Source organism: Marmota flaviventris, chromosome 4 (assembly GCF_047511675.1).
Source record: "Marmota flaviventris isolate mMarFla1 chromosome 4, mMarFla1.hap1, whole genome shotgun sequence".
Lineage (NCBI taxonomy): Eukaryota > Metazoa > Chordata > Mammalia > Rodentia > Sciuridae > Marmota > Marmota flaviventris.
Genome location: NC_092501.1, coordinates 152441736 through 152457112, shown reverse-complemented (window position 1 = coordinate 152457112; position 15377 = coordinate 152441736). Strand labels below are relative to the sequence as shown.

The 15377-nt window shown below is 43.5% G+C and overlaps 1 protein-coding gene across 2 annotated transcripts in view; it reads left to right on the top strand.

The window, feature by feature from the left end:
- The window catches only part of Abcc4 (ATP binding cassette subfamily C member 4 (PEL blood group)), a 224264-nt gene that overhangs the window by 136815 nt on the left and 72072 nt on the right, over nt 1-15377 (top strand). For both annotated transcript variants that reach the window (XM_071611592.1, XM_027938939.3), the window contains one exon: nt 11730-11809. In XM_071611592.1, the coding sequence (XP_071467693.1) occupies nt 11730-11809 (80 nt within the window). The remainder of the gene's footprint in view (nt 1-11729; nt 11810-15377) is intronic.

Below are 15377 nucleotides of genomic sequence, written 5' to 3'. Positions count from 1 at the left end.
CGTTCTCACACCAAGTGTTTTGCTGTCCTATTTTTGAGCATTACATATACTGGTATGTGTACTGGAGAGAGAGAGAGAGAGAGAGAGAGAGAGAGAGAGAGAGAGAGAGCTGATTCTACATGCCAGATGCTAATTTCCATTCACAGTAACCTCGGGGATTGAGCCTGGCGCTGGCCTTTGTGGAAATGGGGATTCTTCGTTTAGATGAAGGCTCTATGAGTGGGTATTGCCGCTGTCATCTCTGTGGCCTCATTCTTGAGACTGCTGGGTATTCCCAGGCCTTTGTATTTGCCCACAAACAGTCTTTCTTCTAGAGAGATTTCATGAGTGTCTGGCCATGAATGACTGTCACGGGATGCCTGACGAGGAAAAGGTTGTTCTTTGGGGACAAAAGTGGTACATTCTGGTGGCAGGGGAGGTCATGTAATTGGCAGTTTCCTGTTCTCTTAGCATCAGAAAAAGTCTTGGCTGGGGCTCTGAGGCCTGGCTGCTTCCTGTGGCTGAGGGTTAGGAATCTCCTGGAATCCTACGCACACCGTCTGGGCCTTCTGCAGTGGGAAGGCACTGGAGCTTTCTTTCCTCAGGTTGGACGCATTTCCATCTTGGAAAGTCTTCTAGGCATTGCTCCCCAGAGGCCTGCACTCCCCTGGCCATACCAGGGGTCCAGGCCAGACTCACTCCTGGTGGTATATCCATGAGATCTTGGGTAAAAGAAATGGTCTGGTCTTTCTTCCTCACTTTTTTCTCCTTTTAATGCTTAGAAAATATAAAGTACTGATTATTTGCTGTAGCAAACTATTCAGTGGCTGCTGTAGCAAAAATGACTTCCTGAGGCCGTTTTGCCAGGTATATTCGCCCCTTAAAGTATGACCCTTGAGAATCTTCCTGTTCCTGGGCCCACAACCGGGTAAGGCCTGGCATGTGTTGGCCTTCGGGCCCTTGGACTTAGCTAATCTGTTATGCCTTTTAATAGCGCCTCTGCCCTCATTCATTCATTTGTTCCCTTGTTAATAGATTCTTTCAGCTTACAATAATTTATGTGATTTAATTCTGAGGTGGAGTTATTTTAAATATTTTACTTTAATTATGGTTAGCCAAGAGAGGATTCCTGAAACTCCTCTAACCAGGAGTGACAGCCAGAGGGCGTAGCAGCCAGCGCCGCAGGCAGCAGCCAATCAGAAGGGGCCTTGGCCATCCAGTGCTGGGTTGGTCATCACCATTATGCCAGCTTAATGCCAGCCTGGCCTGTAACTTTATTGGTGCATCCTTATTAATAGGTTTTTAATAGAGTTTGCAGATGTGTTCAGTAAAGTAGCTTGGTGTCACCAGTATGTTGACACTGACATGCCTTCCTGAATCTCTGTAATGCTGGGTATGAATCCCAGCATGGTTGTTTTACACCTGGGTCTCTTGCCAGTTAATTTCTTACTGTCTGGAAGCCTGAGCCGCCTTGTACTTAAGTGGAGATGGTAGCTGTGCCCTAGTTTGGAGGTGATGTGTACACCATGCTTTACCGGCTTCTGACACTTAGTGCCCATCATCTGGTGGTTTTAGAAACTGTGAACAAACTCAAAAGACCAGGAAAGTGAGTCCTGGGCACCCTTTGCGGTGGCGAGGACACCATGTGAGTTGGCTCCGGGTGGGCCTGTCACACAGAAGCAGGGGTTGGGTTGATCTTTGTGGCCATCTTCTGTAGGAGCAATCTGGCAGATGTGTAGAATGTCCCCTGGTCCTCCTTCCACTTGTTCTTACAAACACTGCTTTGAAGACAGAAATCAGACCCGTTTCCCACCAAGGGACCTTTTACAGAGGCCCCTCATTCATGGGTCCTTTTCCTCTCCCACTCTGCACCCGAGTCCTTTCTGGACTCAGCACACCCCAGGTCATGCTCCTCCCGTCAACCAGGTGAATGTTGTTGGCCCTCTTCCCTTTCTCTCTTACTACTGACAGATGTCACTCCTCCCACCTGGACAACCTATTCTCTGCTGCTTTTCCAAATTAGGAGGCCCTCTTCCCATCACAAAGGCATGTTAGGCCAGCCCTGCCTGAGCCCTGGACCCACCCTGCTGGCAGTGGCCCCCTGTTGTTGTGGCCTCCTAGTCACCTCCGCCTGGCGGGTGGCCCAAGCTTTCCTGTTTCTGCCTCTGGGGTGTGTGCTCATACCATGTTGTGTCACTGTGTGTACTGGCTGCACGTATGTCCAATGGCCTTTCCTTACCTGAGGCTTCACTTCCGCAGTTTTGGTTACCCATGGACCATTGCAGTCTGAAAATACTAATATTCGTCTTGATCCTTGAGAGGGAGAGACCATGCTTGCGTTTATTTTGCATGTTGTTATAATTGTTCTGTTCTATTATTGGTCCTCTTACTGTGCCTAATTTATAAATTAGATGTTATCATAGTTATGTATGTGTAGGAAAGTACACAGCATTTGGTACCATCCGTGGTTTCGGTCATCCATGAGGGTTCTTGGAATAGCTCCTCTGCAGAGGTGGAGGGGGCTGCTGTATCCCGTTAAACCTACCAAATGCCCAGATGACCCCCGACAAGAAGACAGTTATGGTTGTAATTTGAAATAGCAGGTTCTGATGAGAGAGCAAGGTGTGCTCCCTAATTGGTGAGCAGGTGGAAAGAGTGCAAGGTAAGAGAATTTTGTGAGTTAGAAGCAGAAAGAGCGGAAGGTGGACGGATGGGGCAGACTCAGAGGCTGCCCTTGGTCTTGAAGAAGCTGAGATTTTTATAGGTCTTCTTGTTTGGACTGTCCCACCTGGGATCTTCCAGGTGGGAGACAAAACGAGAAAGCTCTCATGAGAAAAGGAAAGAGTACACACACAAAATTGAAACTCGTTTGCTCCAATGTGTCATGTCACATAATGGAACCTTGAAATGAATATTTTGAATATGTCTTAATTATGTGAAAAGGCAAGAGACACAGTGCAGTTGTTCTAGAAAGGCATTCTTTCACATCACCCTGTCTGAATCCCTGCCATGCCAGGTCTAGCTGAACTCCCAGGAGACAGAGACATCCCAGGTGTCCGCCTGTCCCTGCGTCACTGGGACCGCTTGCACAGTGTCTGCCTTAGTCTGCCTGTGGCTCCCCCATCCCATGGCTGCCAAAAGGCAAGCAGGAGGCATGTCTGAGACTTGCCACCAGAACCCAGTTGTGGGTTTCTCTGGATAAGGAGGTAGGGCAGGAAGAAGAAGGACACACAACTCTCAGTGCTTTGCCCATATTTGCTGTGTCAGGAAGATGGGGTCTTAGAAGGGCTATAAGTGGAGGTCAGGAGGCCTCTTCCTCAGCACCATCCTGGGCCTGTGTGACAAATTTAGTTTAAGAAATTGGTTTGGGTGAGCATGTGCCCATTTAAGGCTGCTGCTTAAATTGGATGCCATTTGTTATGTGATTTTATTTTAAATTCAGGGAAAAGTTCCAGGCTTATCTATAAGGCTAGGTGACACCTCTGATACTCTCCGGATCTGTTGGGCTGGTGAGCGGTGATGCTCTTCTGATCTGTGACTGCCTCTCCTCTCCTGTCTGTCCTTCCGTCCTTTGTGCCACTCATTGGCCCTTGCAGGGTCTGCATCTGGTGCATGCCCATTCCTCCCTCCTTTTTTGACAGCTGCCTCCACCCCACTACACCTGGAGCCCAGTGTCCCCCTCTCTGGATCTTCTCTGGCTTTCTAGAGAGCTTCTGTGTCATCATGGCAGTATCTTTAGGTCACTGTACCCAACCTCATTCTGCAGCTGGAAATCTTAAATCTCTTTGGTGGAGCTCAGACAGATGATTTAAAGAGTAAGACAGGGAAAGTGACTGGGATGATGATAAACCCAACACTTGCTGTGGTACCAGATGTCCCACAGTCGGAAAACATTGTTGAAGAAGGTGGCATGAAACAGCATTGGAAGGAGAGACTTGAAATTTGAAAAAAGAAAAACCATTTGCTCTTGATAGCAGAAGGGCTGGCTTCATAAATTTTACAGATTTTTCCCTGTTACTTAAGTTGTGGTCCCTGGACCTTAAGTATCTGCATCCCTTCGGAGTATGTTGGAAATGCAGAATCTCAGGCCCCACCCAGAGCTCTGGAAATGACTGTGCAGATCAGAGTCCTTATGATTATTTCTGATTAAAGCCGCTGTGGCTGGATGTGGTGGTGCATGCCTATAATCCCAGCAGCTCAGGAAGGTGAGGCAGGAGGATCACAAGTTCTAGGCCAGCCTCAGCAACTTAGTGATGCGCTAAGCAACTTAGCGAGACCCTGTCTCAAAATAAAAAATAAAAGAGACTGAAGATGTAGCTCAGTGGTTAAGCACCTCTGTGTTCAATCCTCAATACCAAAATAAACAAATAAACGAATAAAGCCACTCTGCCCATGGACCTTCAATGTCCTGATAAATTCCCTGATGTGTTTACAGACCGAGGAAGACAAGGGAGCATTGTTTGTAGAATTCATCTTCCCAGTTTTGTTCCCTGAAGGTCATGCAGGCAGATGGTCATGGAGCAAGTCTAGGGTCTCATAGTCTCTTTTCAGTAAGAGCCTCTTTTCTTAAGTTTAGTTTATGGATTTGTTTATGTTTCTGTGTAAGAGTGCCTCTACTCAGAAAATTTTCCATATTTTAAAAAGAGTTGGAACATTCCTTAAGGGTTTATAGCCTGTTATTATCAAAATTATACACACACACACACACACACACACACACACACTTTGTTATTGATCTCATGTGAAATATAGTCTGTGTTTACAGAGGTGTAAAAGTCTAGATGTATATGCAAAAAATAACACACTTGAACAGTTAACTCACTGCACAGATTATGCTGTGTGTATTCTGAGAATGTGTCCAGACCTCAGGGATATCAGGAAGCAAGCAAGAATAGTGTCTCACCAAGCACAGTCTCACAGCACTGTGCCTTTATGGGGACACTGCTTATGTTTCTGAGTCTCATTTCAGGCCCTGTTTTCACCACTTATTGTAGGATCTCCTCCATTCTCAACACTAAAGCAAAATGGAGGCCTAGAACCATGGCAAAATGTGTCTCCTGAGAACCCAGTAATACAGAGCCAAAGTCCTTGGTGAGGGGCTTCATCCAAGTGATTTAGGTGCTTCCAAGGACTTTGCCACCTTTAAAAAACAATTAGGCTGTTGAGCTTTTGTGTTGTCCAGAGATGTGTGCATTTAAGGAATCAGAAGTCTGTAATCCACTTGAAAAAGTTTCTGCCAGAGCAATTGAAATATATTAAGCTTTATTACTTAAAAGAGTAATTGCCAATTTGGAAATTGAAGTCTCATAGGATTCATCCTTTCCCCAAGAAATTTTAGTCAGTGAGTTGTCAGGTAAGTGATAATGTCGTGGCCAAGGCTTTTGGGTTGCTAGGGCCAGAATCTCCCTGCGTTAGTCAGATGAGGAGAGGTGGACAGGAGGGAGCCTGGGGCAGCTCAAGCAGCTGGAGGAAGGGTAAACCATCTGGGAACTGGGCTGGTCCTTATGGAAGCAAAGGGCCACTGTCCAGGGCTCAGGGGGCCCTTTGCCTCTCCTCTCTGCTATGAATGGTTCTTCCACCGCTTTTCCTGCTTCTCTCATGGACTCACATTTGCTGAGGGGGCATCTGAATGATTTGATAGCCAGTCTCTGGATTAGGTCCCCTAGTCACCTTGGGTGAGTTAACTGTGGCTAGTGCTCTGGAGGGTTCCTGAGGAGGGCAGTGCCATTATCCAGAGCTATCCAATAAAGGTAAAGAAGTTCAAGTTTGTAGATGGAGCTGAGTGGGGTTCAGGACCTTTCTGATAGATAAACAGAGAAACTCCCCAATGAGAACATGGATACAGTCAGGAGGAATGGAAGGGAAGCTGAGTGGGTACCTCCTGTCAATCTCCTCTCCTCCCTGTTCCTAAAAACTTGATAGAATTGATCTGATAGATAAAAGAAATAAAGATGCAAATGAGGATATTTTAAATGGAAAATTAAAACATGCTGGTTATGATGTGAGATAAAGATAAGTCATAAGTGACTTAAGTGTTCTGCTCAGTGTTGGGGCATTGGCCTAAGGAAGAGCTTGAGAAGTTGGGCAAGGGTCATTGTGGATCAGTTTCAAAGGCTTCTGTTTAGTGTAGTTGCATGGAGCTTAGATGCTTTGTAGGATAGCGGGGTGTGTGAGTAAGCCCTGGGAGATGGGGAGTGGAGATAAGATTGGGAGTGCATCAGTAAACAGGAAATGAAAGTAATGAAAGAAAGAAAAGTTCAGGAAGAGAACCAGGAAAAAAAAAAATCAGTCAATGGCTCTATCCTCAGAAAAATGGAAGAGCCAGCAGAGGACTTTGCTCTGAAGAATGAGGTTTGCCAAGCTTCTCTCCCTGCAGCCTGGAAATCCCCAGCAGGCTGGGCAGACAGTATCCACCCCCTTATGAAACATGAGTCTCCCTGAGCACCTTGGTTGGTCCTTGTCTCCTCAGCTCTAACATGAGGAGTGAGGTCCACAAAGAGCGGCAGACATTTTTCTTTCCTGCAGAGTCCTTCTTCAGAGGCGAGCTCCTTGTGAACCTGGGGAGGGGACAAGCAGCCATGGGAGAAAGGGGGGTATCTAGAGTTGGGCGAGGCCAGTCTCTACCTCCTGGACATTCTTCAAGGTGGAATCTCATCATCTTCAGAGGAGAGTTTGGAAATCATTGGCTCTGGAGATCGTTCATGCCTCTTCCAGCTCTGAAATCTTACAGTAATGACATAAGTTCTGAATTTAGATGAGGCCTTCCCAAGCACCATTTCGTATCCTGCGAATCTTTGACTCTGAAGTAGTTGGAGGAAATTTATCAACTCCTCATCTTTAAGATAAGGAATTTGAGTCTCACTAGAATTTGAATAAGTTGTCTGGAGTCCTGTTGCTCCTGAGTGTTAGAGGAGAATGAGGACCTCAGGGGGCTTTGGTCAGGGGGCTCTTTCGGTTTTATGCTTTTCTGTGAGCACCCACCTGTGGATGGCCTCTTCTGACTGGAAGAACAAAGAAGATGGGCCAGACCCACAGACAGCTATAGCTCCTATTCTGTTCTCAACGTTGGTCTGGCTGAATGAGTAGAATGGATCTTTGTCTTGTGTAGAATGATGCTGGCACACTCCTTGAATGGCATCCTCACCTCCCAGGCCCACAGCATCATGCACACAGTGACCCTTTCCAGCCTAGAGACTCAGCAGGGTTCCCACTCAATGCCCTTTACTTTGGACTAGTCTTTGTTCTGCCATCTTGTTCTGCCTGGAGTGTACAAGTCTATTCTCCTTGTCCCATTGGGTAGACTGTATGCTCTCTTGTTTAGGCTGCCTGGATTTAGATTCCACTTCTCTCCAAGATGGTAGTTCTTGTACTTATTGTCCCTGCCCACTCTGTCTACAGGTCTGTGAGGGTCCACATGTGCAATGCCCAACTCAAACCCAGCACCTCTCACTTCCAGCTCTGCAGGATATCAGCCCAAAGGCGGGTTGCTCTTTTCCTTCTTCCTTCCCTTCTTCCCTTCTTTCAGCTTGAACCCAGGGCCTCAGTCATGCTAGGCAAGCAATTTACCCCTGAGCTACATCCCAGGGTCCAGTTCTTATCAAAAGAATTAGGTTGCAGAACCAGCGGTGAGTTCTTGGTATGAACTTTTATGCGTATCTAAATGTGAATATGTAGACGTTTATCATGGCAAAGAGTTCACTGAACACATCCACTTTTACCCTCAAGGTCAGGTAGTCATGGCCTCGTGGGGCCTGGTTTGCTGGTTCCTAAGACAGTTTTTATGGCAAAGAGTAGGGCTTAAAAGAGGAACTACTTACTGGTCCATGCTGTGTCATGGATGGAATCTCAGGCATATTAGCTGAAGAAGCCAAAATTAAAATTACATACTGATCCCACCCATATGATCCCACCTACCTCTATAGAGGTAGAAAGTGGATTTCTGGTTACCTGAATCTGGGCTTCAATATAAGTAACATGAGGGAGTTATTGGTTTTTTTTTTTGCATCAGGGATTGAACCCACTGAGCCTCATCCCTAATCCTTTTTAAAATTTTATTTAAAGACAGGGTCTCACTAAGTTGCTGAGGCTGGCTTTGATCTCATGATGCCAGGAGGGATCTTATGGGGCTGTAAAAATGTCTTCAGCTTATTTTAGGTGATGATTTCTATACAATAAAATTACTAAAATCCATTGAATTGTGTAACTAAAATGTATAAATTGAAGAGAAATGAAATATACCTCAATAAAAATATACCACAATATTTTAATCTATAAATATAAATATAACTTTTAAAAAATGGGGTTCAAACTAGACATGGGAAGTTCCATGTGTTAAGTGATGGTTTAGTGAGACAGAAGCTGAGGAGTCTTGGCTCTGGGTGAGGAGTCAGAATTCTACAGGTGATGCTAACTCCAGGTTAATTTCTAGGATCAGTTCTTCAGATACCTTTCTTATTGATTTGTATTTTGAGAAGAAGTTCTAGAACTTCTTTCGAAACATTTTTTCTCATGGACAAGACACAAAAATGTGAACCAGAGCAGTTAAGTAGACCCTGAATGTGATGGATGAAGGTCAGTCTTCCCAACAACCTTCCTTGTCTCTTTTCTTTCTCTTTTCCTCTTCCACTTCACACTTTTACACAAATAATACTTAGTCACCAAAAATTTAAAAAAAAGAAAACATAAAAATTAAAATTACCCATAACACATTAGACCATTTTTTGGGACATTTAGATTGATTCCCACTTCTGACTTGCCAAATAATGCCACCTTGAATATCTTTGCCCTGTGGGATAGTTCCTAAAAATGGAATTTATAGGTCAGAAGGGATGAACTCTCCAATTTGTTCATATCACCACTTTTGTTCCTGAAAATCTGCCTGTGTGATGCAGGATAGCGTTGGTGTGAATTCTCAGTCATGGAAGTCCAGGTATGCTCTGGTTGCCAGAATGTACTGTGCTGGGGTGTTTCCTGGCTGGGTATGTCCTGTGCAGAAAGGGGGAAATGGGGTTCCCACTTGAGGTATGCCGACAGTTCCTGGGGTATGGATTTTAGTCATGGGCTCCTGGCATGAAGTGAGACTGGCCATGTGAGCATGCACAGAGGCCACGGCCAGGCCAGGACACTGTCTTTTGAGGGATAATTGAGGGCAAGTTGCTCGTGAGAAGTCTGGAAAGGCTGTGATTAACCCTCTCCCAGTATATGAAGAGCTGTCATTCATGAGAAGTTTGAGTCACTCCATGTGGCAATGAGGACTGAATAAGCAGCAGGAACAGTTGAGCAGTACAGGAAGGCAAGATTCGCAGGCACTCTCTACCAGAAGAGGCTAAACATGGACTGGGTTCCCCTCAGGAAATCGTGGCTCCTCTTCCATTGCGTCTCCTGGCACCTTTCAGCAAAGGCCACATGCCATTGGGATGAATTGGCATGCAGGATTTGGGGACCTCTGAGAAAATGACTGCTGGGCCATGAACTTGGCACCACAGCTCCGATTCCAATAGTCTGCCACAAAGCCAGGTGGACATATTCTCCGAACACCGTTCCTTTTCTTCATTGTTTTTTAGAGCAAGGAAATCATGGAACCTTCCGATGTCACATTTTCTTCTCCCAGCTCATTGGTGAATTAGAGTATAAGTTTTGGACTATCTTTGGCATTCAGTTATCGTAGTAGCTGTGTGAGGAGATGACTTTTCTCAGTGGTTTGTGTTTCTCCTCTATTCTGTGCTGTTTGCAAACCTTGGATTTCCCAGACCTTTATATTCTTATTTTTAATAAAAGGTAAAGGACTGCTTTTCATGTACCGCTCATCTCTATGTAGCCTTTTCATCTTAATTTTTTTTTTTTAAATTTGCTCTTGACATTTTTAAAGCTGAATCATATTTTGTGTGTCTGAACCTTACCTGTGCTAAAAAGTTGTAGCTTTTTCCTTTGAGGAAGCAGCAAGTGTTATAATCATATCTTTAATATTTTTTAAGGTGTATTTTTCTGTCTTTCGTTATTGATACTTTGAAAAGTTAAAAAATAACTAGATAGGGGCTGGGGTTGTGGCTCAGCGGTAGAGCGCTTGCCTAGCACGTTTTGAGACACTGGGTTCAATCCTCAGCACCACATAGAAATAAATAAAATAAAGGTATTGTGTCCAACTACAAATAAAGAAAATATTTTAAAAAATAACTAGATAGGCTACAAAATCTAAAAGAATATGTGGCAAAAAATGACCTGTCTGATTATTAGTGTTCTTCAAGCCTATCCGATTAATACTTTCCTAACCTCTTGCTCCTCTGAGCTCATCAGGGAGAGAGCAGAAGGGGCCATCTGGGAGTTCTTTAGAAATGGACTCTCCAGCTCCTTCTGAGCTACTGAGTCAGAATCTGCATTTTAGCACGTTAAACTTCCTCCTAGGTGCACACTGCAGAACCTGCTAATACTCAGGGTCCCACCTCTGTGTCTCTTCACTTTGAGCACCTATAAAAAAGTGCTTGGCATTGTGATCAGCTTCTTTCACCTGCATGGACCCATTTAATCCTTGGGACAACCCTGTAAAGCTGGTGTTATTAAAGGCTAAGGAAAGTTATCACAGGGCCTGCCAAAGATGTCACTAGAAGATATTTTCTGGAGTCTGTATGTCTTACGGCCGAGACAGGAGAATCAAGGCCCAACTCATATCTGACTTGAACACCCTGTGCTTCCTGGTGGAGCCCAGGTTCTAGGAAGGACCTCAGGGGCTGTGGAAGGCTGACTGCTGATGGTCCTGCTGTTTTCTGGTATGCAACCTCTGGAGAAAGGAAGGCCCCCTGCCAATGCTGGGAAGAGCACAGACGCCCCAGGTCTGTAGCGTGGCTTCCCAAAGCAGCTGCTTGGGCCCTGGGGGCACTATACAAACTTGTCTCTCAGGCTTACCTGCAAAACAGTAGACCCAGCATGTGTGTACCTTCAAACCTCCCACCCCCACTGCCTGCCCCCTCTAGTCATTCAGAAGAATAGATGCTTATTAGTTCAACCTTCCATTTCTGAAGTTTTTATGGTATAGCATTTCCTTGGATTCTACTAATGAATGATAGGAAGGGATCTTTAATCAATCCGCAAGTATCATTTTCATTTCTTCTTGGATATTTAATTCTTACTGGTCACACTCCTCTGGAAATAACGACTCCTGCTCCAGTAGTACACCCACCACTTGGAAGGATTTCAAGTTTTCCCAAAATGTGAGGGGTCATGAACCCTCCTGGGGGTATGTGTGTGTGTGAGGTGGGGGGCATTCAAAGGTTACAGTTACATTTATTAAAAAATGTTCCACTTAGCAAAATTAATTCTGATAGGTAACCGGAAATTAATATTACAATTAGGATTGGGTACCCAAGTAGCACTTGTTGATGTACCTAAGTAGCACTTGAATTCAAGTCCTAGATGGGATCTCAAAAATAAGGGAACTTTCTAAAATCCATTAGTCCTTCCTGATACTGTTACAAGATTCCCCTGCCCCCCCCACAACATTTTTTTTTTATTTTTAAAATCAGGGCCACATTGTAATTCCCTGCCCAGTACCATTTGATGGTATTTTTTTTTTTATTTCTCTTTAGGTATCATACGATTTTCTTTTTCTTTGCCACTGACATCGGCTTATTTCATATGAATGCATAATATATTGAATACATATGCATTTAAAATATTGTTTTGATTTGTTTGTGAATTGTTTCTCTTAAAGGGTCTATCTGGGGAAATGAATAATTTCTCATATCCTGTTTTTGCAGGAAGAATTTTAAATCGTTTCTCCAAAGACATTGGACATATGGATGACTTGCTTCCCCTGACATTTCTAGATTTCATCCAGGTAATGTAACAGGAACGACAGTTCTCCAATGGAAAGCTGAAATTCCTATTTTCTCAAGGCTTTTCACAGGGGTTGGGGTGGGAGTAGGGCCCTGAGCCTGGCAATGTGCAGTGCTACCTTAATAAAAACCATGTTTGTAGAAGAAAGGTGTGGTTATGATCAGGAGGCTGAGTTAGCATGAGTAATACCTGGTGTGTAGGAGTGGCCATGCCGTCCTGTCAGGGTTGGTTTGTGGCAGCTACATGCTGGGTAAATGGCTCTCAGCCTGCCTCCCAGGTATCTGGCGTGGTTTTTTTGCTTTACTGTGAACTCATTTCATAATATAGAAACAATCAGCTCTCACGGAAAGATAGCCCAGATTAACTAAATTATGCATTGTATTACCACAAAGGCCAAATATTTACTGCACCCTGCACGGTTTTGTGTGTGTGTGTGTGTGTGTGTGTGTGTGTGTGTTTGGAGGGGATAAAACCAGGTGTGGTTTCTTACAAAGAAAAGATTAGTAATAATAAGGTGAAAATAATACTTTGTTAACAAGTACAATAGAGAGTAGTTATTGCAAATACAAAGTCTTTAAAGGCAAGCGTGTTTAAGCCAATGATTTGAGCATAGGATCAAAGTCATCTCAGAAAATGTCTTCTTTGTCCTTCTAGGCAGCTTTCCTTTCCACAAGTTGATTGCTCTGTCTTAATGTGTCTTAAAAAAAAAAAAAAAAAAACAAGCCCCTAGAAGTATCTTCTATAAAGCATTTGTTTTTGTCTGTGAACTTGAGGTCATCAAGAACAATGTTGGGTCATTTCATCTCATGTGGTATTGTTTAATTCTGCCTACTTTGCAGTGATTCAGTGATTTTTTTTTTAAGTGTTTATTTTGGAAATGAAGTGCATCTATCAAAAGCTGCACATATTCTAAAATCCCAGCTTCTGTTGCTAATGCATCCTGAGTTTGAACCCCTTTCACGTCCCCTAAGGGCCAGTTGACAGTTCCAACCGTGAGCCAGGTTAAAGGGTAAGAAGAAGTGCTATGAAGTGCATTTACTGTTTGGGCCTAGTGGTCCTTCTCCCTTTTCTTTAGTGCTCAGAAGTTCTCTGAGTCCAAGGTTAGGACAACCTCTGGAGTCACTGGTTTTTTTTTTTTTTAAAGGAGCCCAAATTACTTAATTTGGAAAATTAGACGTGTCAGAAAAATCAGTAATAGTCCTGATAGGAATACTGAAATTCCTATTAGTCACACAGAAAGGAGGCAATAAATATATCTAACTGCAAACAGCGTAGCCCTTGGGCGATGGCATCCACTGTTTACCAAGGGGAAGTAAACCGAGACTTACCTGGGACTCACGGGTGGAGTCCTCTTACTGCAAACAAGCACCTCTGATTTTTTTTCCCCCCTACTTCAAACTTATTTGGTAAATGTGTCCTGCTGGATTTAGCTAAGTTATTCATCCCCAGGAGCAGTCTTCCACTGAAACAGTTTCATTTTTTTTCACAGAATACAGATGACTGGAAGTACACATTTTGACAGTGATTGTTAATTACTTTGAGAAGATTTTGTGAAAGGTTGCTTTCCTTCGCAACTTCAAGTTAGGCGAAGGCTGGGTTCCCAGCGCCGGCTGGCCCACTGTGTGCTTAGCAGAGTGAGCCCTGCTAATTAGAATCCCTCATGTGTTTTTCGGATTGCATGTGGAGGGAAAGGATGCTACTTAATTTCAATATAGATACTCTCAGCAGTGTGAAGAGAGAACATTCTAGTCTCGTTGTACTTCTGTTTAACCAGATAGACAAGGGCCTTTTTTTTTTTTTTTTAAATCCGCTCACATAATCTTGGTAAACTTATCATTGTTGAATACTATTGGTCCCAATTAGCTGATTTCTTGAGTCAACCGGCAGAGGTAAATCTTGATGGTATTGTCTCCAAGAAAGGAGTTTTATAGAGAGGATAACTCAGTTATCAATTATGATAAAGATCTATTGTCACTTGTTTTGTTTGCAGGTGTCTTTAATAAGGCTTCCCATAATCCCTTCAGGAAGAAATATTTTCTCCTTTTAAAAATAGTATTAGCTCAATATAAAAGCGCTGATCCCTGCCATTGTTGTTGATTCTTTGAGGGACATTTCCCAACATTCATTGTTTAAATGGTTGTCAGGAGGAATCAAATGAAACTCCATAAACAATGCCCTCACTGGCTCATCTGACTTGTGTGCCGAGCCTTTCTTGGGAGGATTTGCATTCGATGAGTGGGCTTTTGACTGAGCTATCGCCCGGATCATTTTGAAGTATTTGGGGCCTGTTGCTATATTAGCCAGCAAAGGTTTTTATTAAAGCCACAAAAATGAATTTAACTTGCCCTCAAATAAAGGCCAACAAAAGTCTTAAGTGTAAATTAATTTAGGTTCTTTTTTTTTTTTCTTTATAAGTTGGATAGGACTGTGTAAGGATAAAAACAACCAGTGGTGTTCTGGGACTCTTAATGGAATCATGTAAACTTAAAATAAACACTATTATGGTAAGCACATAGAATGAAAACTAATTTTCCAAATCAAATACATTATATTCAATTCATTTTCCCCAATCAACCAAATGTTTAAAACCTGTTAGTTATAACAGCAATCTTCTGGAAATTAATTAGAAGCCTATTAGCTCTGCTAGCTGAGCCGAATGAAGGGGTTGCTCCTTACATTTCTAAATAGTCTCCTGAATTAAAGCGAAGCAAGGTCAAAATGACAATCAGCTGCACTCACCTTTTGGCTCTTTAGGGTGGTGGTGGTGGGAGGGTTGATCTTTAGTTGATCTTTAGGGTGGTGGTTGTGGGAGGGTTGTTTGGTTTTTCAGTGGAAATTTTGTCAACTCTAACTAAACCTTTCAATACATTTTTAAACATTTAAGTACCCTTCAGGTAAACCCTACAGGTAGCATGAATATTATCTGTCTCAGCAGCCCTGCCCTCTCAATGGCATGGGTGTCTGAAAGGGAAATGACTTTTCAAGCCTCTTGTCTGCTCATCAATTCTTCTAAAGGGTTCATTAGCCCCTTTCAAAATTGAGATAGTAGAAAATTTCCTGTCTGCCTTTGTTCTTAATGTCATTAGCAGAACCCTCTGTTGACATCAGCAGGCCCAGGGTTTCAATGTCTCTCATCAGATTCTGTGGGTATTTACAGCAAAACCAGCTTCCCCCTGGGTGCAGAGAAACTCACAAAGCACGAGGCCTTCCAACCTCGGCTGCTGAGTCTGACTGAGACAATGGAGTTTAGTAAGGACTGGGCTGTTTTATCAGGAAGTACCCTTGGTGATGTCTAGCAGGGGGTAGGGTGCTTGCTGATACCCAGGAAAGCTGCACATCATCTGATATTCTTGAGCCAGAAAGAACTTGGCAGGATATAGTAACAAACAGAATAAAAATCAAAATTCAAAGCTTAGAAACCCCGCTGGGGATATAGCCCAGGGTTAGAGTACTTGCCTACCTTGTGCAGGGTTCTGGGTTTAATCCCCAGCATCCCCAAAACAAAAGTTAGTATCTTTATGAATAGGGAGTTAAGCTTTCCACTTATCAGGATATTTTGCTGGTTTGTA